This window comes from Anolis sagrei, chromosome 4 (assembly GCF_037176765.1).
Source record: "Anolis sagrei isolate rAnoSag1 chromosome 4, rAnoSag1.mat, whole genome shotgun sequence".
NCBI lineage: Eukaryota > Metazoa > Chordata > Lepidosauria > Squamata > Dactyloidae > Anolis > Anolis sagrei.
Genome location: NC_090024.1, coordinates 176,780,403 through 176,807,353, shown reverse-complemented (window position 1 = coordinate 176,807,353; position 26,951 = coordinate 176,780,403). Strand labels below are relative to the sequence as shown.

At 38.0% G+C, this 26,951-nt stretch overlaps 1 protein-coding gene across 2 annotated transcripts in view; it reads right to left on the bottom strand.

Moving 5' to 3' along the window:
- Positions 1-26,951, bottom strand: part of TRABD2B (TraB domain containing 2B) — a 339,123-nt gene that overhangs the window by 78,261 nt on the left and 233,911 nt on the right. Inside the window, exons 4-5 of one of the 2 annotated variants that reach the window (XM_067467891.1) lie at positions 16,832-17,006; positions 8,611-8,760 (exon numbers count right to left, since the gene is read on the bottom strand). In XM_067467891.1, the coding sequence (XP_067323992.1) occupies positions 8,672-8,760; positions 16,832-17,006 (264 nt within the window). In that variant the 3' untranslated portion in view covers positions 8,611-8,671. Of the gene's footprint in view, positions 1-8,610; positions 8,761-16,831; positions 17,007-26,951 lie in introns of those variants that run through there. The other variant, XM_060773465.2, reaches the window with a different exon arrangement.

Genomic DNA, 26,951 nt, shown 5'->3' with positions numbered 1-26,951 from the left:
ACATTTAATATACTGATTGGCTGTTATGTATTCCCTAGAATCTGCCCTAGATTAATTCCAGGATTTATTTAAAAATCTAAAGCAACCTTCCCAAACTCACCCAGATGGTTCAGTACAAATCCCATCATCACCAATCAGTGGACAGCTGGATGGAGCGGTTGTAACTTGTAGTAAAACATCTGGAGTTAACTGGGTTGCATAAGGCTAAACAATTTAAATGTTTACGCTGTTAGAATTGATTCCAGATTTACTCATCATATTTTGAACAACCCATTGTGACTATATAATTAATGTAACTTAAATTGGTCTTATTACACTATGGACCTCTTCACACAGGTTTCTTTTCAGTGGTAGGAAGTAGGTTTTTCAAGTTCTCCACAGAACCTGACAACTCCCATCACATTCATTACAAGTACTTCCGGGGCCGCTCCGTAGCGGAACTGGAAAAAAAAAACCCTGAAAAGAAGCCAGCAGTGCTTCCCGTTTTTCCATGAGGAAAGATGTGTTGAGCCGACTTATTGAGGGTTTTCCCTGTATGATGGGACAGGGGTCCCATCATACCAGTGGCAGCACATGTGACAAGATCCTATTAGAGTTTGATAGGTTCAGTTAGGAAAAACCCAAAAGTTCTAAAAACCTACTGAATTTTGGCTTCTGAAGCAATTTTGAACCATGCAGGAAAAGTGGGAAGGGCAAATCCACTTATCACTTACCCTTTTTTTGGTTAAATATTCCATAATGTTTGGATGTCTCCCAAGGTTCTTGTAATTTTCACAACCATTAAGCAACTTTTGTAAAGCCTAACAGTTTTAAAATCTCATGCTTCCCCTCCTCGGGTGATGCAAGGGAGGAATGAGGTGGGCACAGCCATTGTTGTAGTTTGTGAAGGGCAGGCCCCCAATGGTAGAGATTACAAAAGGCCCTGCTGTTAAACTACATTTCCCACACTGCCTTGCTGCTCATTAGCCAAAATGGCCGAGTAGTCTTTGTCTAATGCGGAAGAGGAGGAGACGATACATTCACCAGACAGCTGTGTTGCCTCCTCCTCCTCTGATGTGGCCAGGTGAGTTTTGTAGGATATACAACCCCCCCCCCCTATATATAAAAGGGGGGGAGGAGTACATATGTCCTTGGAAACTCACTTGGCAACTTGAGTTTTCTAGGATATATATATATATATATATATATATATATATATATATATACACAGAGAGAGAGAGAGAGAGAGAGAGAGAGAGAGAGAGAGAGAGAGAGAGAGAGAGAGAGAGAGAAGTGAAAATAATTGTAATGAAAGGAAAGAGGCTTGCAGACAGCGATTTTCATAGATCCTGGGCTCTGTTGGGCATCTCTGCTGGTGTGTTAATTATGGCCCATTTTACACTGCCATATAAAATCCAGATTATCTGCTTTGAACTGGGTTATATGGTGGAGGCTCCTTCTTTGGAAGCTTTTAAACAGAGGCTGGATGGCCATCTGTCGGGGGTGCTTTGAATGCAATTTTCCTACTTCTTGGCAGGGGGTTGGACTGGATGGCCCAAGAGGTCTCTTCCAACTCTATGATTCCATGCTTCTATGAGACAGTGTACTCATATAATCTAGTTCAAAGCAAATAATGTGGATTATCTACTTTGACATGAAGCTCCCGGTGATGCAGTGGGTTAAACTACTGAGCTGATGAACTTGCTGACTGAAAGCTTCACAGTTTGAATCCAGTGAGTGGGGTGATCTATTGCTGTTAGCCTCAGCTTCTGCCAACCTAGCAGTTTGAAAACATGCAAATGTGAGTACATCAATAGGTACTGCTTCGGCGGGAAAGTAATGGCGCTTCATATAGTCATGCTGATGACATGACCTTGGAGGTGTCTATCAACAACGCCGGCTCTTTGGCTTAGAAATGGAGATGAACATCACTCTCCAGAGTCTGACATGACTAGACTGAATGTCAAGGGGAAACCTTTACCTTTACTTTGATAATCTGAATTACGTGACAGGAGGAGGAGAAGGAGGTGATGCAGCTGTCCCGGGGAGTGTATCACCTCATCCTCTTCCTCTTCCGCATTGACAGCCAAGGCAGGCCTGGAGTGGAAGAGCCCCTCGGTTGGGAGTGGCCTGAGTGGAAGAGACCCTGACGTTTCCCCAATGCCAGTGCCGTTTTTTCCTACCGCACATGCATGTCTGCCATTAACGACACTATTCCAAAGTCTCGTTAAGTTTAGATTTTTTTTTAAAGAAGTGACTTTAGAATCGAACCACCAGTACCCCCTACATCCAAAACAGGATTTGAACTCTTTTTTAAAATCAACCAAGCCTTGATTCTATGGCTAAATCTACAACCAGACAATTTGCTGATTATATGTATGTGTTGACTTCTGGTGACCTCAGGATTTTTGTTTACGGCTTTTTTATGTAAGGAATAACAGGGACAGTTTGACAGTTCCTCTGAAATATAGCATATTTATAGCATGTTGTATTCACTGACAGTTTTCCATTCTAACATCATGTGAGATCTCACTCACACATTTCATGCATATTGGTCCTGATATTCTTCAGTTGTCTGATGGAAAACATCCATAGAAAGGTGATGAAAATGGTAAAAGGTCAGGAAGCCAAACCCTCTGAGGAGCAGGTTAAGGATCTAGGTAGTGTCTTTAGAGGATTTAGGCTTTGTAGTATTTAGTGATGAGCATGTGAATTCACTATCAAATGTGTTTGTTTACCATGGCCCTTTTCATACTACACAATTATGGTATTATTTTATTCAATGCATTAGTTAGTTGGGTAGTTAGTATGCCACCTTTCTCCTACAGCCTCATCACACTAGGGCAGTATTTCTCAAACTGTGCTCTTCCAGGTGTTTTGTACTTCAGCTCCCAGAAATCCCAGCCAGCTTATCTGTTGTTAGGAATTGTAAGAGATGACATCCAAAACATCTGGAGGAGCAGAGTTTGAGAAACTCTGCACTAGACCATGGATCCACTTTAAATCCAGTTTCTGCCTCCTGCAGAATTCTGGTGGTTGTAGTTTAGTGAGGCCCAGAATCTCTCTGGTTGAGCAGTTTAAAGGGCCCTCATTAAACTACAAGCAACATAATTCTTCAGGAGGTGGAAACTGGATTTAAAGTGGATCCATGCTCTAGTGTAACGAGGTTCTTAGCATGAGCCCCATGATATTAACCAGGGACAATCAATTTAACATTTCACAGCTGGAAGATTCATTTTAGCTAGGAAAATGCACCCCTGGAGACTGAGAGGCCCCTTCTACACTGTCCTTACATCCCAAGATTCGATCCCATTTTATCTGGTTTGAACTGAATTATATAAGTCTCCACTGCCAGATCATGTGGGTTAAGAAGATAATCTAGGATCATATCCTGGGCTATAGGGCAGTGCAGAAGGAGAATGAAACCTAGGCATCCAGGTTGAGATTTGAGTCCATGAGAATATGCAACCTGCAGGCCTGACAGTTCAAGGGGAGTGCAACCCTATCCAACAATGCAAAGTCCCTATTCCCCAACCCCAGGAGCCCCCGGTGGTGCAGTGGGTTAAACCCCTGTGCCGGCAGGACTGAAGACCAACAGGTAGCAGGTTCGAATCCGGGGAGAGGCGGATGAGCCCCCTCTATCAGCTCCAGCTCTTCATGCGTGGACATAAGAGAAGCCTCCCGCAAGGATGATAAAAACATCAAATCATCCGGGCGTCCCTTGGGCAATGTCCTTGCAGACGGCCAATTCTCTCACACCAGAAGCGACTTGCAGTTTCTCAAGTCGCTCCTGACATGACCATTTTTTCCCCCCCAACCTGCCTTTTGAATGACAAGGAGCACTTCTGGCTTGTTCAGATTAAATTTCAATTTCATCCAGTCTATTTCTGACAGCAGACATTGACACAGTACTATGACCGTGTCCTTTGGCTCAGATAAGAAGGAAAGGTAGATTTGGCTGTCATCAGACTCTGGATGACCTCTTTCAACCACCAGGTCATTGAATTAGAATCTTCCAGCACTACTATCTGAATTTTCCCCTCGGGAACAGATTTGAATCACTGCATGACAGGACCCCTAGATCTCATTACAGAGCTTCAGCTCAGAAGGATACTGGAATCAATGGTATTTAAAGCATCTCAGAGATCCAGAAGATCCAACAGAGATGCACTTGCCATGTCCAATTCCTTGCAATGATCATCCACCAAACTTGTCTCTGTCCTATAACCAGCCAGAATGAAATGGATAGAGATAATTATTTTATTTATTTACCTGATTTATACCCCCCCCCCCTTTCACACACCTTTCACAGGGGACTCAAGGCAGCTCACAAAAGCCAGCAAGAATTCAATGTCAGTTAGAGATAAGCCTCTAACTGTCATGTCAACATCCTATGAAGTTCTAGGGGAAGATTGATAGTTTAGCAAGAAGTATTTTCTGTCAGAGAGCTTTATTGTCTTCTCAAACTACAAATCCGAGGACTGCACAGCATGCAGGCATGATCATTACACAGAGAATCACAGTGCTCTAATAGTGTAGAGCAGTGTTTCTGAAAGTGTGCTTCTCCAGGTGTTTTGGACTTCAGCTCCCAAAAATCCCAGCCAGCTTGTCAGATGTTAGGAATTGTGGGATCTGAAGTACAAAACATCTGGAGGAGCACAATTTGAGAAACTCTGGTGTAGAGTGTAAGGGCCCCATGTAAGGGACCCAAGGAAATTTCAGGTAAAACTTCTTTATAATCTAAAAAATGAAACCATTTTTTTTTAACAAACTTAAGGTAATGCAAAATGATCTGTGATTTAAAGCTATTTCCATGTTTATTTTTTAAATCATTTCTTTAGTGTTAAAAGTATCTCTTGGAAGCTAGAGAGCACTGCATTTACTGTAGACTTTCAAAATAGAGACAGCAGTATAAGATTATTCAGTGCTGTTTCCAAGGCTACAGGGGAAAGGCCTGCCTGTTCTCATCAGCCCATGACCTTCAAAGAATTTAAATAACCAAGGCAATGAATTAACATTGAAATTTTACCCCCCCCCCCCCCTTATGTGTGCATGTGCACACACACATATGCACACAAGCAGGCAGGCAGGCTGAGGAAGCTGTAGAAAATACAAAGAAATTTGATCTGAATGACAAACATCACAGAAGTCAATTGGACTAGAGCTCATTCAAGCATTACAAAGTGACAGACTGGAATCAAGGTTTGAATCAACTATTTTTTAGTTTTGCAGGCTTTATTATTTGACATTAAGTCTAGTCGTGTCCAACTCTGGACATGAGGTTAAGGTTAAACTAGCTGGTACAATAACATTTCAGTGGGGTGATATTTTCCATTCCGAAAATATTAACAAACATTTTACAATATATGCATACTTTCTCATTCATGGATATTCACTGATTCCTTATATTTCCCCAAATTTACATCGCTTTGTCTATTGTTATTCCACTTTAAAATAAAATAAAATAGATGTTTCAGAAAATATACTTTACAAGTTTCCTAAACAAGCACAATCAAATGGTTTCCTAGCAGTTGTGAAATGCTAATTCTTTCTTTCTTTTGTAGGTTTGCCAGGTTCATCCCATGGTTGCCAACATCCTCATCGCCCACCCAATATTTTGATTACCTGAAGTGGTTATGTCAGAAGTGAGAAAAATGGAAATTGTCTCTGGAGGCAGAGTCTTTCAACATAATTGCCCCAACACACAATCATTTTCATTTTCCCCTTCCTTTCCCCCCTTGTGTTGGAAGTACAGAAAAATGATGGTTCAAAAGGACAGTAGCATTCCAAAAACAAAACTCAAGTACCCTGAAGTCCAGTACCTCCTTCAAAAATGTGTGAATGATTTCATGCCTAATTTGCATTTACAATGACATCCACATTGTGAAGACTAATCACCTAATTGGTTGTTTGCATCCACAATGTCTGTAAGTATGCCAGCAGAATGAGATGCTCACATATGATGGTGCTTTTACCCTGTGCTGAAAGGCAGTCTTGAAACTCCCATTGCATTGTAAGCAGGCATTTAATATAGCTAACAATGACATGGAATTTCCACTGTTCTCATCCTGTTGTTGTTTTTAAACCAAGTAGTTCTGCATGATTAATTTCTTCCAAAGCTAGTATCTTTCAGCAAAGAATAAAAAATGGTTAAAAATTGGACAAAAGAATATAGAGCCTGTGAAAGAAGTTATGCCTGAACACAAAGTAAATATTCTGCCCACTAATCCCAGTGCAGTACAATCTCTTTTTTGATCTCAATCATCCAAAACATCTTCATTGTAATCCAGTTCTATAATTAGTATCACTAGAGATGGTTATACATGAATTCATTGTATTTCCCAGCCACAGTCATTGTAATTCAGTACAATTACCTGCATTGTTCATCAGAATTTACAGAATTACTCTATTTTTTCTTGTCTCCCAATTATTGACTAAATGAGTTTGTCTTCATCCATTCTGTTTCAGGCCAAATTCTGTGTATGCTTTTAGACAATATTGTACTTTCTGAAACTTGGCACCATTCCTTGCTTCAGATTGCCTTAAGTACAGTCAATCAACTAACCTTTTCAGGGCTATTTTGCCTCCTTAATGTTGTGATTTGCCAGGATGAGCCTTCCATAGATAATGATGTATGGGATTCCCCTGGAAGAATTCTTGCACAACTGATGATATGTCGGGAAGACAACAATATTTGTTTAAATCAATCTTAAAGTCACATTTCAATTAATTAATTAATTAATTAATTAAATAGCATGATCTAGCAAAGTTGCAGGTTGCTAGGGATTGAAAGAATATAGAATGGGATTGATATAACTGAGGAAGCATCAGTTAACACTGACATGGGAAATGGGGTATAGCCTATCCAGAAAGTGGATTCAGTTTATGAGGTTTAACCAGCCCTACTATATATATGGGCAATCACATAAAGAATAGTATGCACATGGTTGACCTCCTGACTGTTTGTTAAGGACAGCATGTCTCCGACTTACGTAACTATAATGAAAATATGTTCATCTGTGATTACTGCCTTAAAAGTGCTATAACTGAAATGAAACCTTCAAGATTTTTCATATAACAAAAATGGTGTTGCCATTTTATAGCCTCAAATCATTTAATGACTAGTACTATCAACACCATCTTGCTGTGTGCCCACTTCCATTCTTTCCTTACTTCACAGATCAACACCCGTTAGTGCTGATTAGATTAGGTTTCTATAATGTGTGGCATTTGTTAGAATAAAGGTTTGTTTCCTCAATTGAATGGATTGGGTGAATTAAATGATAAGAGGAAGAAACATGAAAATGGAATTGCTATTTCTTGGACTGTTGGATATATAGCACTGAAACAGCAGGCCCATCTCTGAAATTTAAGTCCTATTTATGTGACATCTGGTTAGTCAGTGACCTTAGGAACACATTCTTCTATTTCTTAGCTCAATATGATTTCCTCCCATGATAATAAAACTGCTAACAAACATGTCCCAGAACTAGGTCAAAATTTCAGAGATGATAAATAAAACCACCAAGTCCAAAAGTGGCCAAGATTGCTTTTAAATAAAAGGCAATGTTGAAATAAATACAAACAAGTCAAACATCTTTAAGAAAAATCAAGTCCAAATTAAGAGTACTGTGCATACATTCTGTTATGTGTTACGTTCAAATGATTTGACCATAAAAATGAAATAAACCAGAAGACTTTTTTTCTTAAACACTGCTTTCATGTGTGTATTCTTTGTTGCCAAAATATTAACTCTTTTTAATGGGATATGGGCTCCTGGCTGCTTAGCTATTTCTCAGCTGGAGACAGCAGTTCAGAAAATCCCTGTTCATTTTAGCTCTTACAAGTTTGACTGGTATAATGTATTGTCAATCAATCACTTAGGTTCACAAAGGTGAAGCTTTCCAACAAAGCCCAACCCTGATTTAAACAGTGTCGAGTAAATCTATTTATTTAATCCACACAGAATAATAATCTAGCCTAAAGCCCTGGAAGAACAATTGTGTTTCAAAAGACCACACATATTAAGTGCAGACACCCAGGAATTGTGCTCTAAAAATATTCCAAATGATGTCAGCACACAACCCAATTTCTATAAACACACAGTCATGCAATAGAACACAATTTATATAATGTAATACTTAATAGGCCTACTACCAAGTTTAAATGTTTCACACAAGTTTCATAATGGCAATACTTTTAAAGTCTCCTTATTTTAGTTCATTGTTTACAAGTGTTTTGCTACCAGGGGTGCAAAGTAGAATGAATGCCTACAACTCTTGGGAAATAACAGTATTTATAGACTAATACAGCATACCAAGAAACACAAGTCTTGTTCGTTAAATGCAAATAGCTGAAATATAAGGCTAAAGAACACCCTCTTTTCTGTCAGGACCCAGAAGCCTTAAACAACGCCAGACACAGATAAAAGGTTCAAACACAGCTTTATTGCAAACAAAGGGACCTACAAAGCACTTAACTTCAGTGCTAAGGCCCGCTGGAGCAATTTGGCACCAAAATACAGTCAATAGGAGTAACGAAAATATAATCCGGATTATAGTGCTGCCTAATAATCCAGATTAAACCAAAGATGAAGCGAATTGCTTAAAAAATCAAAATAGGACAAAAGCACAGTCTCTGAAGCTGGAAAAGCATAGTTTCAAAACTCAAAGTTGATAAAGTCACAAAGATATTAGCAAACAAGGTCCAGAAGTCCAAAAGCGAAGTCAAACCGGTCCGTAGTCAATTCCGTTGAGAAGCAAGGCTGGAACACTGGAGTCACTGAGGAAACAGGAGCACAGGAACACACAAAGCTATACCCAGGACCCAAGGTGGAAAGTTGGCAGGTACAAAGAATTATGTCCCATGAAGACACTTTGCCTTCTGCGACTTGTAGTCCAAACTGAACCCACTTTTATCTCAAAGTTCTTCCTCAGAGCTTGATGAGCTCCCCACCCTCTCGTCATCACTCTCAGCTGCTCCCAAACCTGCAGCTGAATGCCCATCCCTCCACCTCTGCCAACGATTATCAGGGTTCAGATCCTACCAAGAGTCCCCTGGCTGCCAATTCCCAGTGAACCCCTCAAATTCCTCACTAGAGGTGGGCTGGTTACAGATATCCCTTATGTTTTGTACACGGGTCCAATCTAACTCCTCCTCTTCTTCCATATCACTTCCAGTCCGAGAACTCCTTTCAAACCCAAGGAAATATTCATCCTCTGTTGGTGCACAAAGTATCTCCCGAATACGTTTCCCTTGTAATTCCCCTTCAGACTCTGGCTCACGAGCAGCCCTCTTTACAACTCTGCTCACTTCCCCATCCCCCATCTCACAATCGGAGAAACCTGGGAATGTGTCAGTATCGCTTGGAGCAATAATGATTTCTCTAATGTGCTGACGCTGCTGTTCTCCCTCTGACTCTAAAGTAGACCCGTTCTCCCTGCTACTAGGAGTAGCAACTCGAGCAACACGGTGAACTACAACACTTTTCTATAACATATATAACTGGTTGATCAGATACCTCACCCTCTTTTCTATAACATATAGATGGGCATACAACTTTGGATGGGCACACAAATTTGGAGGCAAGACCAGAGCCAATGTTTCATTTTTCTACTCCATGTCTTTACTATGTTATTTGTGGATAGAAGAACAGTGGGCAGGGCCGTAAACAAAGCTAAATGACCAACATCCTATCCCTTACAGCTACATTCTACATCTAGAGATTATTTGCAAATTTTTAAAAATTCTCTTTTAAGACCAAGGAATGACAATACTACCATATTCCACTATACAGTTGAATATTTCATAGGTGCACTGAATAAAAACAGACTGCTAAATTATTGGGCCACTGAGGCCCTATCCAACTGTTTCCAACTCTACCCTTTTATGCAGATCATACTGGTTAACACCTGGTAGAGTGAAATGCAGTTTCAGTTGCATGACAGCTTGAGTTATGGGTTCCACATCTTGATTTCTTAGAGTTGAGGTCCACTATTGACAAATCAACTCATTTGAAATATGGTGCTGGAGAAAAAATTAATCCTAGAGCAAATCCAACAAGAAATCTCCCTAGATGGCAAGATAACTAAATTGAGATTCTTGTATTTTGACCATATCGTGAGAAGACAGAACTCACTAGGAAAGACTATAATGCTTGGTAAAGTAGAAGGCAGAGAGAAAAGAAGGAAACTGCATGTCAAATGGATAAAGTAGATTAAGGAATCCATGGTTCTGAGTCTGAAAGACCTGAGCAGGGCTGTTGATGGCAGGGTGACTTGGAGATATCTTATTCATCAGATTGTCACAAGCTGAAGTTGATTTGATGGTAGTTAACCAACCCCCCCCCCCCAAACTCTGACACTAACAACTATTCAGCTCCAAAATAGTGGAGAAGCATGAATAATAACACATAGATACCCATAATACATCTATTTTTGAAACTAACTGTGATGCAGAAATGTCTAGATTTAGCTTTCATGGGCACAGCCTACTTCATTCCATCTTTTAAAGTCAAAGCGGACTACTGACTATTTCTGTGAATGCCTGTTATTGTACAGCTATAATCCTTAGCGTTTTGAAGTTTCACTGAACTTGGAGCATCCTTAACACAATGTGTTGAACAGAAAGATGGTGTGCCAACTGAATGTTGATATTGCAGCATTACAGCATGGATGTTAAGAAGCAAGCATAATGAAGCAAACTTAGGAGAAATTACCAAAACATGCTGATCTTATCTTTTCCCCTTTCCAATTAAAATATGAGGGTAGGCAGAAAAGATAAAATTTCTTTATCCTGCTTCTCTAGTAAAATAATATCTGCAAAAGCCCTTAGATAAACTCACAGCCTATCCAATCTGATTGGATTTAGTGGGCCTAAATTATCTTCCAAGTACTTTAATCTAACTGAGATACAGAACAGTTTCCAACTGGCTGAGCAGTCCAATATATTCATATGTGCCCTCTTTGCTCATAACAAAGCCCAGATCCAATCACATATCTGTTGCCATATGCCATGATTTCCAGATCCTGACTCAGTCTTGTTGATATTTCTGGAAACTTTTCAATTTTATGTGAACATGAGAGTGTGGTATACTTCAGTGCAGAGTTTGGTTTTGGAAAGCAACCCTATGGGTTTCCAATAAATGAAATCCGAGCTCAGCTGTAATGACGGTTTAGCACCGCAATCATGTAATACATGGCTTTGGGGAATACAGGCATTTCAGAAGAGAATATGGAAGTTCAATAATGTTTGCATTGTAGCTGACTGGAAAATTTAAAAAATGTACATGCATCTGGGATTATTCAAGGTGAAACAACAGAAGAAGATACCAAACCACAATTTGATATTTTAGCATAGTGGGTAGAATGGAAAGCTGAATTTAAATCTAACTGCTAAAAACACAAAAGATGGTCTTACAAAAGTCGATATTCTCCCAGCCTCAACTTTCCATCTGTACCATGAATGAAATAATGCTAGTATGTTTGCAGAGAAGTACAAAGGTTATGGAAATAATGTATGTGCAATTTTTAGCTGCACATGAATGAATATACTAATATAAAGTACAGTAGAACCTTTACTTAGGAGCTTCCCAACTTAAGAGCATTTTGAATCAAGAGCCATCAGTTGGCCCAGTTTCACTTAAGAGCAGTGTGTTCAGTTAAGACCTAGAACTAAAGGGAATGCTAGTGCCAGAGAGAGCACTAGCCTGAGAGTTCAGGGCTTTAGGGCTTCAAGGGGAAGCCTCAGTGCTTTGGGAGATTGCTGTCTGCTTTGCTCTTGTCTACTTTGAGGAACTTTGTGTTAGTTGGTTTTGTGTGGTTTTTATTCCTGGGATTTTCAGCAGCAAATTTATGATCAACTGGAGGATCATGCCCCTCCTTGAAGATTAGAGAAGTGAAAGCACGGGTAGAGACAGGGGAGGCTTGGGACTTCAATGCCAACAAAGTGGTGAAGGCATTTCAAGTTTCAGCCAGAATTTCAAAGGAACTAGCTAAGGTGCTGAAACCTATCTGTGTAATTGATTTATTATCTTGGATAGCCCATTTAAGGTGCAGACTAAAGTCTGTTGCCTGAGTATCTATAGAGAGGGTTGTTCTACATAGACCGCCAACCCTCCTAGGAGCTGCAAAGGTGGGAGAAAGCACCGACTGTCCAATGACCACCTTTACCATTCCCTCCCATTCTCACTGTCATGGTTGCAAGTGGACACAACATGGTTCCTGTCAGTTTTTTGTCATCTGGAATGACATCAGCCAGGGTACTAGATTGGTGAAGGAGGGGTCATGGGTGCTGGGTTCATGAGTGAGAGGGAAATGATTTGTTAGAATGTTACAATGTAATTTTTGCTTATGCTAGTCACTTGTATACAAAAAATATCAAAAATGAAAAGAGAGAGGGAGACGAGAGAGGGATAATTATCTCCCATTCTCTGATCATCACCTTGTTGCTCCAGCCACTATCATTCCAAGTGATGAGTGACTGGTAAGACCTATATTGCACCCACTGACCTCTGCTGCAAAATCCTACTTAGCCAATCTTTTTTTACATCTTCAGTTATAGCTTATTTCATGAAGGAAAACAATTATATTACAAAATCTAATCTAAACTGGCAATGCTATCTGGTTCTCCAAGATTGTTGATTCAGAGGCAAAAGAGAGAGATAAAGGAATGAATTTTCTGTTGACATACTATGGTAGTAGGAGACTCCTATATGGAAGAAATAAAACTGCTAAGACCTTGGAGCCGTACTCAGAGGAATGCCCAATGACAAGAATAGTGTTATGTTCCTGTGCCCTGTCTCTTTGCTTTCCACCAGTAAGGCAATAGCTACATTGAAGGAACATGCAGACAAAAGTGAAAGAGGACAGGTATCTTTATCCCATGGAGTTTTATTATACTTTATCAAGCTCCAAGATCTGTTAAGTAGTTAAAGTTATAGGAGTCCTCTCTAGGATTTAATTTCAGAATGCAATTCGCAATGCTATCAGTTCTACTGGTCTTTACACACTTGCAGTTTCAGAATAAAATCCTAGGTGGGAATCCCTGACAGGCCAAAAAGAGCGAGAGGAATGATCCTGTTAAGGATTGCAATCTCTGGAGCTCCAGTGCTGCTAATTAGAAATTATAACTAATTAAGAAGTTGCTATTTTTGAAGTTGCAGTCTTGCCAAAACTTATGGTCAGTTGAGACTTCATTTGGCCAAGACTTACATTGTCTGCAACTTTTGGTCCTGTCAGTAACTACAGCAGCTATCTGTGTTACAACAAAGTTCACTACTGCAACATTAAAATGTGTATAAGCTGGTTTGAAGGCAATGAAAGCTGGCAGTTTTGATATGCTATTTAATTACAGGGAGATAACCAGTGTGGTGCAGTTGGATTACAGCTCTGGAAACCAGGGTTCGAATCCCCAATTGGCCTTGAGTAATGCATTGAGTAACCTTGGGCAAGTAAATTCTCTCAACCTCAGAGAAGCAAATCTTGCCAGAAAACCTTGTGATAGGTTCATCTTAGTATCACCATAAATCAGAAACAATATAAAAGCACACAACAAGAACTTAATACAGAGGAGTTGGCTACCTCCACATCAATCCACCCCAATTCAACTAAATTCTGTCACAACACTAGAGAAATATAGGTTGAATTACAGAGTTCATAGAATGCCATGAAATGCCTTCAGAATAACAATATCTGTGACTGTGATATTACACTTTTTAAGCTGAAAAAATCAGCTTAAAATCATGCTTTGCACAATGACATTTATGGATGGTTTGGGTCACTTCTTTTTCCACAAGAAATTAATTCCACAAAAGAAAGGTAATTTCTTTACATTAAGTTTATTTCTTTCGAGCAGAAATATATGAGTGCTCCTAACATTTAAACAAAGGAGAGCTACAAAGGATCATAAATGTAAATTTTCTATAGACATTTCACTCCAGAATGAATGCATTTTTTAAAAAACTATCACTGCATTTGGAAGATGCAATTGTAGATGTAACCTCAAAAGGCTTATTGAAACAAGGATTACATTCAAATTTCATAAGAAATTTGTTTTTCAGAATTTGTCCTTGAAAAACAGTGACCAAAAATAGAGTACTGAGCTTGATTCTTTCCAGAGTTCATATACACCTTAAACGTATTTCCTCTCTTTAAAGCCTATTGCAATAACCCAAAAGGCAGATACAACCATAATCCAACAACATGTTATTGATGTGTTACAAAACCACTTTAAGGTTTATGTCTTGCTCACAAACCTCCCATCTTGACAGCTGTTAATTATTAATGTTTTGAAACAACCCCACAATTAAAAGGATGGTGTTCCTGCTGTTTCACTGACTGAAGTACGAAATGTTGGCAACTGTAGAGACTTAGACAGCCTGTTTGACTGATAAATCAGTGATCCCATACCACTGGGTCCCTTTTGTCTTTCATGCCATACCCTGGCAATAAAAAGATGATAGAATTACCATTTGTTTTCTTTACAACATGGCTTACATTAGCTGTGACCAAAGAAGAACAAACTTTTTGCACAGCTTTCTTTTCCACACTTTATTGAAATGATGCTGCTCAATAAACAGCATCTGTTTTGAGTTTGGGAAGGAGGAGGGGGAATCACTCCAACTGTTTGCGATCATCTCATTCTCCCAGGGCAGAGCAGATCGCAGAAATCTGACACTCTTAAGTGGATATGCATGAAGTAGGCTTGTACCTATTGTAGAAACATGTTGGCTCTATGGGAGGCATATAATAAATTGGAAACTCCAGTACTGGACTGAGGCCAGAATACATACAGGGGACTAGTGTGTATTCCCACATGCAGTACATACGTTGTTTCAAAATATCCTCCCCTCTCCCACTTTCCCTGCTTGTTCCCCTCTTTTTGTTGGAGTTCATTGTAAGGTCTCCTCAAAATGAAAAGTCTAAACGGCTGAATTTGAGTCCAATTTTCTGTCAATATTCTAAACACAAGATTGCTCATTTTGCTTCACTTCAATGAAAACATACTTGCCAGCTGTGAAATTCTGGATCCTGTTTGAGTATGGCATTCCAAATCCCTCCTTGGCAACAAAGTTAACAAAAGGCGCATTTCTAGACTTGAACCTGAATCCACTTTAAGCTAATGGGATACGTTTCACAACACTGTGCTTCATATATGTCTGCTGCAAATTAGTGCATAGGCAGGCAACGGTCTTGTTATGAAGCAAACACTATTACAAGTAGTGCCTAATGCATTCCCTCTTAAGACACCATAGGAAGGCTGAACAGAATTGTGTACTACTTACAGCCTACAGGAAAGGAGAGATAACACTTGTTTCTCTTGGCAACAAAATGGTTACAGCAATGGGGAGCAGCTTTTAATTTCAGAGAGGTCCACTTAAGTCCAGGCCTCTTAGGTTTAAAGACTCAATCCTGGGGTTCAACATGCTAGCCAAATAGTGTGAGAGCTACATTGTCTTCTGAAACACCACAATAATAATTTGAAACAGTATACAAACCCTTTGCTAGGTTGTTGTCATGACATAAGAGGCTTTTCAGGATGACACTATTTAAAATGACCATAAAATTTGTGCAACAGCTGTGCCCATACTTCGAGATGCCAGATCTGGCCATGCAACGCTCTCGATATGGGGCTTGGGTCCAGGCTATTTGATCCATTGCATCTTCTCTTACAAACCAGCCCAAGCATTGCGGTCATCAGTGGAGGCCCTGCTCTTGGTCCCAACTTCATCCCAAGCACGGCTGGTGGGAACGAGAGAAAGGGCTTCTACCAGTGACTGCAATGCTTGGGCTGGCTTGTAAGAGAAGATGCACACAAGTTGGATTTCCCACAGAAAGTTAGTAAATGTAGATGCCTTGTTCTGAAAACATCCTGTTCAATGCAAAACCATTTGCAGAGTACAAAGAACACACAACATCCTACTCACAACATTGGTTTTAGATAAAATTGGTTTGTGTATTAAATAAGGTAGGAAATATTTTTTTCATTTATGGTATTTTTAATTTTTTTTTTTGCATTATGCCAATGCAATGATGGTAACATTTAAACATTTGACTGGGTTTTCTAGAGTCCAAATATAAAGGGTGAGGTATTAGTAATGTTCATGACATCCCCATACAAAGTAATGTCATTACCACTCTTCAGAGTAACTCTGTAGCTATATGAAGTAAGTCAAACTCACTAGCATTCCAATTGATGTACAAACATTATGGCAGAGAGACAATGATTAATCCATGGTCTAGGGTAGGGGTCCTCAAACTAAGGCCCGGGGGCCAGATGCGGCCCTCCAAGGTGATTTACCCGGCCCTCACTCAGGGTCAACCTAAGTCTGTAATGACCCAAAAGCACACAACAACCACAACAACAACAATCCTATCTCATCAGCCAAAAGCAGGACCACACTTCCCATTGAAATACTAATAAATTTATAGTTGTTAAAATTGTTCTTCATTTTAATTATTCTATTGTTTTTAAGTGACTTTTGCAGTACAAATAAGATATGTGCAGTGTGCACAGGAATTCATTCATGTTTTTTTCAATTTATAATCCGGCCCTCCGACAGTTTGAGGGACTGTGACCTGGCCCTCTGTTTAAAATGTTTGAGGACCCCTGGTCTAGGGTAAATGCTGCAGTGAACATAGAATTCATATTTCAAGGTCGCAAACTCGAGTTGATGTCCACTTGACCAGAGGGTAATCAGCACAAGTTAGAACTCAGTTCTGGACTTTGGGACTTGGGAGGAGATGGACAATGGTGAGGTGGAATTTCAAAATGTGATTGTTTTAGGGAAAAAATAGAGCTATTTTTGTGTGTGGTTAAGAAAGTCAACAAAATAATGTATTTAGGAACCAACCTGCTCCAAAGGCAAAGAAGAAACTCTTGTCACTGTTGTCTCTTAAGAGAGCCATCACTCTTTTCCCCATTCTTTCATTCCTCTTGTAGATGAGTTCCTGCCGGAAATAACTGTCAATTTCTTGTGCTGTCACCTGCTCATGTGGAGGGAGAGTAGTGTTGATGAAGTTTGGGAGCTAAAATTGAAAGCAAACATAAAAGTTATTAAGACTATTCAAAAAATGGATAGCAAGATCTTAGATCACACCAGTACAAAGATAAAATGAAAGTTCTTTGAAAGACTAAGAGAAGTTGGCCACTCTTGTGACTGCATATCCCAACTTTCTGCTCTTTCAAGAAATTTATCACAGAAATAATATGTAATATTCCATGTCACCCTTACATAAGAGCTAAGTGATGGTAAATGCTTTGCATATGAAAAAAAATCTAATTTTTACTATGCAAAAGTAAGGATCTACCATGAGCAGAACTAGACCATTGTGGCTTATTCTGAGCAAGAACTCAGATAAATACAAAACTAGGCAAATTATCTACAATGAGAATTGGTAATAATACTGTGTAATACAACTATGGTTCATTAATGTAAAGACATGTGGGACATTAAAATGAACCTGTGTTCACTCCCTATTTTCACTTATCTAGCTAGCTGGACAGTCTATCTACAAAATGGTTTATCTCATCATCAACGTGCAAGAATACTATATAACAGCAGGTTAAAAACTCTGTGTACATTGTTCAGTGAACACACAAACACGCACGCACACACACACATATAGGAGCTGCAGTAACAAGAAATGATGGGAATAAATTTTAATTCACTGAACTGTATAAGGGCTAAAGATATCACCCCACATTATTATTCAGTTACATTTAAAGTTTGCTTTGCTTTTGTATGTCTTCAAGTTCTTTCTATTTATGGATAAACTACGGTGAAACTATGTTGGGATTTTCTTGGCACAGTTTGTTCAGAGGGGTGTCTGCTTTTGCCTTCCTCTAAAGTGATTTCCTCAAAGTCACCTAGTGGATGTCAATGGCCAAGAAGGAATTCAAAATATGCCTACAGAACACAGTGTCCTAGGATGTTTGCGGCACAGTTTATATATGGAGCCCGCCGGAGATGAGTGCGCATCATGTGATGGGAGGCATAGGGCTCTATAGATGCACTGTGCCGCAAACATCCTAGGACACTTGTGAAGATGGGTCAAATGAAGTTCCAAGATGGCAATGCTAATTAACAATGAAGGACATACAAGCTAGAAGAGGCTGCAGCAGTTTGCATTTACCTGAGCCTACTGGAAGGAGAAAAACCTACTCTTCCCTCTCTTACTTGCTGAGATAAAAGAATACAAACTACTTTTGCAACTTTGAACTCAATTTTACAGTAATTTATCTTAACCCTTTCAAATATTCCTCCCCTCTGAAATATAAGTGTTTAACTGTTCCTCTATCTATCTATCTATCTATCTATCTATCTATCTATCTAAATAAGGAAAATATCATTATTATTATTTTTCTTTTTCTCTCCCTCTTCTTTTTCTCTCTTCTCTTCTCTTTTTTTCTTTTCCCCCTTATCCTTCCCTTCTTAATTCCTAATCTGTATCTCTATTTTTTCTTTTTTCTTTTGTCTTCTAATCATGTTCACCCACTTTTGCTGTACAGAAATAATTTTTCATAGTCATGTCAATGACTTTTTATCCAAGATGAGTGTGATGTCATTATATGTTTGTTTGTTTGTTTTGTCCATTCACTAATAAAAATGATATTAAAAACATTCCTCCCTTCTTCCCACTTGTTTTTAAAATTAACTGTTGAATTCTTGTTTTAAAAATAAACTTGAAAGTTCTTATTACAATAACTTTTATTTTCAACACCCTACAGCCTTTTTATGGGCATATAAAGACAATGATTTTGGAACTATTAAAAATGTGCTGTTTATATTCATAATGATTGAAAGTCTACGCAGTAGTTTTTCCAGAGAACTCTATTTTTATTCACACAATACAGCTTGTTTTCGTGCAAAACAGTAATCGTAAATAATTTAATTAGCAAATACTTGGTTATATTATATAACAATTCCTGGGTATTGAGCTCATCAAAATGGCAAAAGTATACCAATTTTCTGTCAATGACAATAAAATACCTTGGAAATAGGAGTCTATTTTTGTTGAATAAACTTATTGGAAGAAAAAGTTTAAAATATCAATTTTCACAGTCCTAGCTCAAATTAGGATTCCTGCAGTGACTTTTTTGAGAAGAAAAAGAAGTAGGGAGTTCCATTTGTGGAATTTCAATACATAGATCCGGGAAGTGGTTAGCAAGACAAGTACGAAAGAAGAAGCAAAGTGCACAAATAACAAAAATAAACACTGAAGACAGAGTTGTTATGTCAGACAAGGAGATTATGGGCGAATTTAAGGAATTTTATAACAAATTATATATGAAGGACGGAATAAAGAAAGACGACATCACAGAATATATAAGCCAATTGAAATTACAAAAAATCTCAGAAGTAAGGGAAAAACTGAATAAAGAAATTACTGTAGAAGAAATAGAAAAAGCAATTAACAAAATGGATGCAGATAAGGCCCTGGGCCCCGATGGATTTACAGCAGGTTTTTACAAGTCAATGAAGAAAACTGTAGAACCAATGTTAAAAAAAGTCTTAAATGAAGCACTAATTTACCAAAGAATCCCAGAATCTTGGAACCAAGCGGAGATTATAATGATACATAAAGAAGGTTCATCATTGGAGGACATTAAGAATTATAGACCGATTTCCCTATTAAATGTGGATTACAAAATATTTACGAATATATTGGCGATGAGATTAAAGGAATTTTTGAACGAATGGATAGGGGAGGACCAAACAGGGTTCCTCCCGGGAAGATATATGAAAGACAATATTCATACAGCTTTAGATTTGATTGAATATTTCAAGGCGAATCACCATAAAGAAGTAGCCATGTTATCAATTGATGCAGAAAAAGCTTTTGACAACTTGAATTGGGACTTCTTTAAGATATTGATCCAGGAATTAGATATGGGGGCTAAATTCATGAATGCAATTAACACTATTTATGATCTGCAAAAAGCCAAAATTCGGATAAACGGCCAACTATCGGAGGAGTTTTTGATCACAAAAGGAACAAGACAAGGTTGCCCGTTATTCCCTTTAATTTTTATAATGGCTTTAGAACAATTGATGATGAAAATAAGAGAAGACACGAATATCAAAGGGGTGAAAATTGGGAAATCTGAATACAAAATTAGAGCCTTCGCAGATGATATCTTGGGAATAGTGGAAGACCCAATAAACAACTTGCAGAGTTGGATTGGGAAAATACAAGAATATGGAAAAGTGGCAGACTTCAAAATGAACAAAGTAAAAACTAAGATACTAACTAAGAATGTAGGGAAAGAAAAACAAGAGAAAATTGCAAAGACCACAGGAATGGAAATAGTAAAGAAAATAAGATACCTAGGGATCTAGTTGACAGCAAGAAACAGCCAGCTTCTGAAGAACAATTATGAGTTGACTTGGAATAAAATACAGAAGCATTTGAAGAAATGGAACTTCCTGAAACTATCCTTATTAGGAAGGATCTTGCTTATAAAAATGAATGTTTCACCAAAATTATTGTTCTTATTTCAAAATATACCCATAATTAGAAATCAAACAGATTTCAAAAAATGGAAGAAAGAATTACTGAAATTTATTTGGAAAGGGAAAAGACCTTTCCAATTAAGTACTTGAATTTAATTGATAAAAAAACGAGAGGCAGATTAGGATTCCCTGACCTGAAAATATACCATGAGGCATGTGCTCTCTTATGGATTAGAGATTGGATGACATTAGAAAATGAAAAAGGCTTGAACCTAGAAGGACACGACTTACGGATAGGATGGCATGCCTACACGTGGTACGATCGAGAAAAAAAAGTGGAAACCATTTTGTAAGAGCATCACTATTAAGAGTTTGGATGAAATATAAGAAATATTTTTATAACAAAACACCATTATGGGTCTCACCAATGGAGGCACATCAAAGAAGATTGTTAGGTTGGAGAGTGTGGCCAATATATAGAGACATTCTAGTGAGGAACACTACTGAGATTAAATCCTTTCAGCAAATAAAAGAAACAAATGTGAATATGACATGGTTACATTACCTGCAAATGAAGTAGTATATTAAACAAGACAATAAGATAGGCTTTGCCTGGGAAGAAACAATTTGGGACAAGATCCTAAAGGTGAAGAAAAAAGTAATCTCAGTCATTTATAATACATTATTAACCTGGCTAACGGAGTGTGAACAAGTTAAAGCATGTATGATAAAATGGGCAGAAAATATAAGAAGACCTGTTCAATGTAGAGAGTGGGAGCAGATGTGGAACAAAAAACTAAAATACGTTTATGCAACAGATTTAAAAGAAAACTGGATAAAAATGTTCCACAGATGGTATACCACTCCTAAGAAATGATAAGTGTTGGAAAGGTTGTCAACAGATAGGTACTTTTTACCATATGTGGTGGACATGCAAAGAAATAGGGAAGTATTGGTTGATGGTGCATGAAGAGACACAAAAAATCCTGAAGAGAGTATTCAAAAAGAAACCAGAATATTATCTATTAGGTTTCACGGACTTAGAATTACAACTAGATGAAAATGAGGATAGATTATTTACTTATATTACAACGGCGGCGAGAATATCTTTGGCAAAGCTTAGGATGGTATCCCTACCATTGAAGAATGGTTAGGGAAAGTTAGAGAAATAAGAGAGATGGATGAACTAACCTTTTTCCTGAAAAAGAATACCGGGAATCCAATAAAGAGGACTGATTGGACCCTCTATGAAAATTATGAAAAAGAAAGAAGCAAATAAGAGGAACATTTTAATGTGGAAATAATGGGAACATTATTGAGAATACAACACCTGATGGAGAGATGGAAGTCAACTTTTTTAAAAAAAATCCTTTTTACTTTTTTTACTTTTTCATTTTTATTGGTGTATGTGTATGTATGTGTGTGTGTGTGTGTGTGTGTGTATATATATATATATATATATATATATATATATATGATTTTGATTTTTCTTTTTTCTTTATTTTTGAACTTGGGGGAGGGGTGGTGTCTTTCTATCCTTTCCTACTGTGATATCTTCTTTTTAATATTCTCCCTCTTTTGCTGTTATTTTTAAATACTTCAATAAAACTATTTTAAAAAAATACATTGTTAGGGCCCTTAAATACATTATTAAGGAGTTGTGAATGCTAGGTCAACAGATGCCATGCTTCAGGCTACCTACAAAGAAGACAAACATCAATCCAATCATCACCATTTATTCTATCCTATCAAAATGTGAAGTTATTTAATGTACAGTGTTCCCTTGCTACTTCGCAGTTCGCTTTTCATGGACTCTTTGTTTCATGGGTTTTTGTCTCCTGGCAATGATGGAGTGTGGAAGGAGGTTTCATCCTCCCTCTTGGGAGAGAGGCAGCCAATCAAAAAAAGACAGAGAGGAAATACAAATCAGTATGTAAACCACAGCCTTATAGCCCCTTCCTTATAGCTAGCAAAATATATGTGTGTGTGTGTATAGTGTCCCTACTTTGTGGATTTTTACTTTTCGTGGGTGGTCCTGGAACATAACACCCGCGATAACTGAAGGAACACTGTATTCTCTTCCTATGTATAGACCAGATGTAGGCCAAATGTTGGATTGTCCTAATGGCATTAAATTTCCAATTTCTATGTTTGATTGTGAAGGCTGGACAGTGAAGAAAGCTGATCGGAAGAAAATTCAATGATTGCAAATGTGGTGCTAGCAGTACCACGGACTGCTAAACAAATAATTGAATGGTAGATATAGAGACATTCAAGAAACCTAATGCTTTGTATATGTAGTAAAGGATATTTTACATGATGTACTTTATTTTCACTTATATCAACCTTCCAAGAAGAGATTCCTGGGGCAGATTTTGTCTCCTTTTCAGCATGAGAGCTCTTATGTGAAAATGTGCTGCCTATTTTCAGATTGTGACCATCGTTGATAAGGATAGCAAAAACATTTTGGCTATTTCTCTGAAAGCTATTACTACAGAAGGTGCCGGAGACTTGTTCATTTGACTTTTTCTACATATGTACAAGTGTGTTTGTATGTACACTTGTATTCTTTTATTAGACGTGCAATGCTTTTGATCAAATACTGTTAAAATTGGATAAATAAATGGATCCTAGATCAAATCAAGTCTGAACTCTCCCTTGAAGCCATGATGACTAACCAGAGGGTGTCGCACTTTGGACATTCCTATGTATTTAAATGCAAGGAAAGAAACATCATCCTTTTGCAAAAGGATTGGCAGGCATGTACCTTATCTTCTGATTTTGATTTAGTCTTTTTAATAAATGAGGATATCTTATCTAGAAAAGAAAATGGCATAACATGTGACTAAGTTTCAGATAGTTTTATCTTTGTTCTACTTCTTTTAAAATGGAATGTCTGAGTTCTGCACATTGCTTTATTCAGTAGTTCTCAACCATTGGTCCACTACGTGTTTTGGATTTCATCTCCCATAATTTCATCTCCCTAACAGCTGGCAAAGGTTGGGAACTACTGCTCTACCACTGCCATCATAATTTGGGCTTTATTCAACAAGTGCTTTTGTTCTTCATTCGTTCAGTCGCTTACGACTCTTTGTGACCTCATGGACCAGCCCATGCCAGAGCTCCCTGTCAGCTATCACCACTCCCGGCTCCTTCAAGGTCAAGCCAGTCACTTCAAGGATACCATCCATCCATCTTGCTCTTTGTCGCCCTTTCTTCCTTTTTCCTTCCCTTTTCCCCAGCATCATTGTCTTGTCTAAGCTTTCCTGTCTTCTTATCATGTGGCTACAATACTTAATCTTTGCTTCTAATATCCTTTCCTCCAATGAGCAGTCGGGTTTTATTTCCTGAAGTATGGATTGGTTGGATCTTCTCATGGTCCAAAGCACTCTCAGAACTTTCTTCCAGCACCACAGTTCAAACACATCTATCTTCCTTTGCTCAGCCTTCCCTATGGTCCAGTTCTCACATCCATAGGTTACTACGAGGAATACCATTGCTTTTACTATGCGGATCTTTGTTGCCAATGTGATGTCTCTACTCCTTACCATTTTATTGAGATTGGACATTGCTCTCATCCCAAGAAGTAAGGGCCTTCTGATTTCCTGGCTGTAGTCTGAATCTGCAGTAATCTTTGCACCTTGAAATACAAAGTCTGTCACCACCTCCATGTTTTCTCCCTCTATTTGTCAGTTATAAATCAGTCTGGTTGCCATAATCTTTGTTTTTTTTAATGTTTAACTGCAACCCAGCTTTTGAACTTTGTTTCACCTTGATTAGAAGGCTCCTCAGATCCTCCTTGCTTTCATCCATCAAAGTGGTATCATCTGCATATTTAAGGTTGTTAATGTTTCTTCAACAAGTGCTAGCTATAACTAAACGTCACTTAAAGAACTACTGACTTGTATTCTGAGTAAAGGAAGCATCTTACCCTGTCTCTGCAAGGTGAGCTTCTTTTTGCTGAAGCTATGGATCACCGATAGAGTGGGATTAAAGTTGACTTAAAGTTCAATTGATTCTTAGATCTAGCTAGTCAGCTGCTTTTCTCTGGACAGTAATACCATATTTACTCGAATCTATCGCTCACATTTTTTGGCTAAATCACCTCGCCAAAATTAGGGTGCGCACTAGATTTGCATAATTTAGTAATCTTAGTGCTGAGCCAAAGCAAAAGGGGAAGGTGCTTCAGGAGCTGCACCTGGGGTTCCTTTTTGAATGATGTCATCTCTAATTTAATGGCCAGTGCTCAATACAATGCAATCCTGGGATTTGTAGTTTGGTGCTGCACAGGTATTTTTTGCAGAGAAGACTCAAGACCTTGTCAAACTACAGCACCCATGATTCCATAGCATTGGACCAAGGCAGTTAAATATGTTTTCATTCTACAGGATAGATGCACCCTAAGGTTTTATTTTGCATTGCTAGAAGTTTTGGTGTCCTAACTTGATTGTTTATAATGAAGATTTTTTTTTTTTTGGTTTCAGGGTTTTGAAAATTATTGTGCGCATTAGGATCGATGGCACATGAGACTCAAGTAAATACAAGTACTTGTGCCAGGGAGTGCATAATAAGTTCATATTTATGCAAAAAAATGAAATATGTAAGTCCTAAAACCACATAGCTGTGACATTTGAAGATGATTTGGAAACATGTGGAGAAAAGTTAATCCCTATTTTTCATCAAAAAGAGAATGTGGTGATAAAAGGCAGACCTTTTGGGCACAAAGTTATTTTTATTTTCACATATTTATTTATGTATTTATTTACTATATTTCTATCTCACACTATCTCACCTCAGAGTGGCTTACAGTTTGGCATAATTCAATGCCACATTATTCATAAGGAAAAAGCAATACATAACATAATTAACTAAAAACAGTAGACATATAAACACAAATTAAGACCATTAAAACATATTAAACATAACTTAGGAAAAAATGAAATTCCATTTCCAAAGGGTTATCTCTCATTGGACTTTCTTCTCATAACATGCGAGAACAGACTTTTAATAGATGAGGTAAGCCAAGGAAAGAAGGAATGTTTCCTCGATTAGAATGGCTCTTAATTTAGTCAGGAAATCAGTGTGTTCTGAACATTTTTTTCCAGATTGCTTTTCTTTCCTCTCCCACCCTGATGTCTGGGGTAAAAAGGATGATCACATACATTTTTAGTAGTGATTTTTAAATCCTGCATATAGTCTGATAAAAAGCGGAGAGGAATGTGAAGAGGAAGATTGTTTTCACAATTAATTTGAGTAATGACTCTGAAAAGTACCTATGTAATCCCAACGATCTGGTGGACATGTGTTTTCCTTTGCCCCTGGACAAGCATGGTTTTAGTCTTCATTTATTCTAGCAATTAATTTTTTTTTTAAAAAAATAGGCCTGTATCAATGATAACGTAGCCCCAGTGAATATAAGTTTATTTCCAACATGTACAACCCACAAGCCAGGAAACAGACCACCTGGAAGACTTATATTAGCTGGGTCAGGATCTGTATTAGAACCATTATTGCAATATGTAGATTTTTTATTCATTATTTTGTTCACTAACACAAGATTTTAGTAACAAAGTAGAAGATCATCTGGTTTGTCAGAATATGGTTCTAATTATAAGGGCTGCATTGCCCTTAAATGCTAATTTTTTTTTCAGGAAAAAGCCAGAATGTCATGGGAAAAGATAGAAATTTGCCTCCCAGTAGTATATTCACCTATTTTCCTGTTTAATATTAATAATTATTAAGGATTATCCTGTCACTTTAGGAAAGTGTTTTTTGTTTAGTGTACTGATTTCTTAAAGCTCATGAAATAAGACAAATTGTCCACCTGCTTTTCAATATTTTGAATAGATTGAAAAATTCTGGGGGATATTGCCTTGAATCCACAGCTCGAAGAAGGACCTTGGTCCAATATATTGAATGTTTCATGCTCTCCTTTAAAAACAGTATGTCCCCCGTATCCACGGGGGATACATTCTAAGTCCCCTGTGGAAACTTGATACTGTGAATCATAGGCCCCATCTGTCTACACTCCTAAACAATGTAGCTTGAAAGTGTATTGCAGGGTCAGTGTAGATTCATATAATGAAGTTACACTGACCGTATAATATACCTGGGCCAAAAACATAGCATAGAATACCACCAGAGGACCTTGAGAGGCCCACACAACCTTCTGGGAGGGAATATCTTTTGGAGAATGAGTGAAACCATGGCTATCAAATCTGCAAATAATGTTTATTTTTGTACTTGTTGTTAGCATTTAATATTTTGTGCCTGTGGAGCTACTCAGCTAAATTAATGAATTTACAGGAAACAAATGGTATCTTATGAATCTGACCCAATACACTAGATTATATGATTTAATTCCCTGTGAGATTTGGCTGTCTGTTTTTTACAAGCCTTGTGCCAACATTCTTTTGATCACTTTGTCTGACAATACTACACAATTCCAAAGTGGCATTGTTTTAATCCTATGGTCTTTTGTCTACAATGAGAATTTTTTAAAAAAGAAATTATTCTC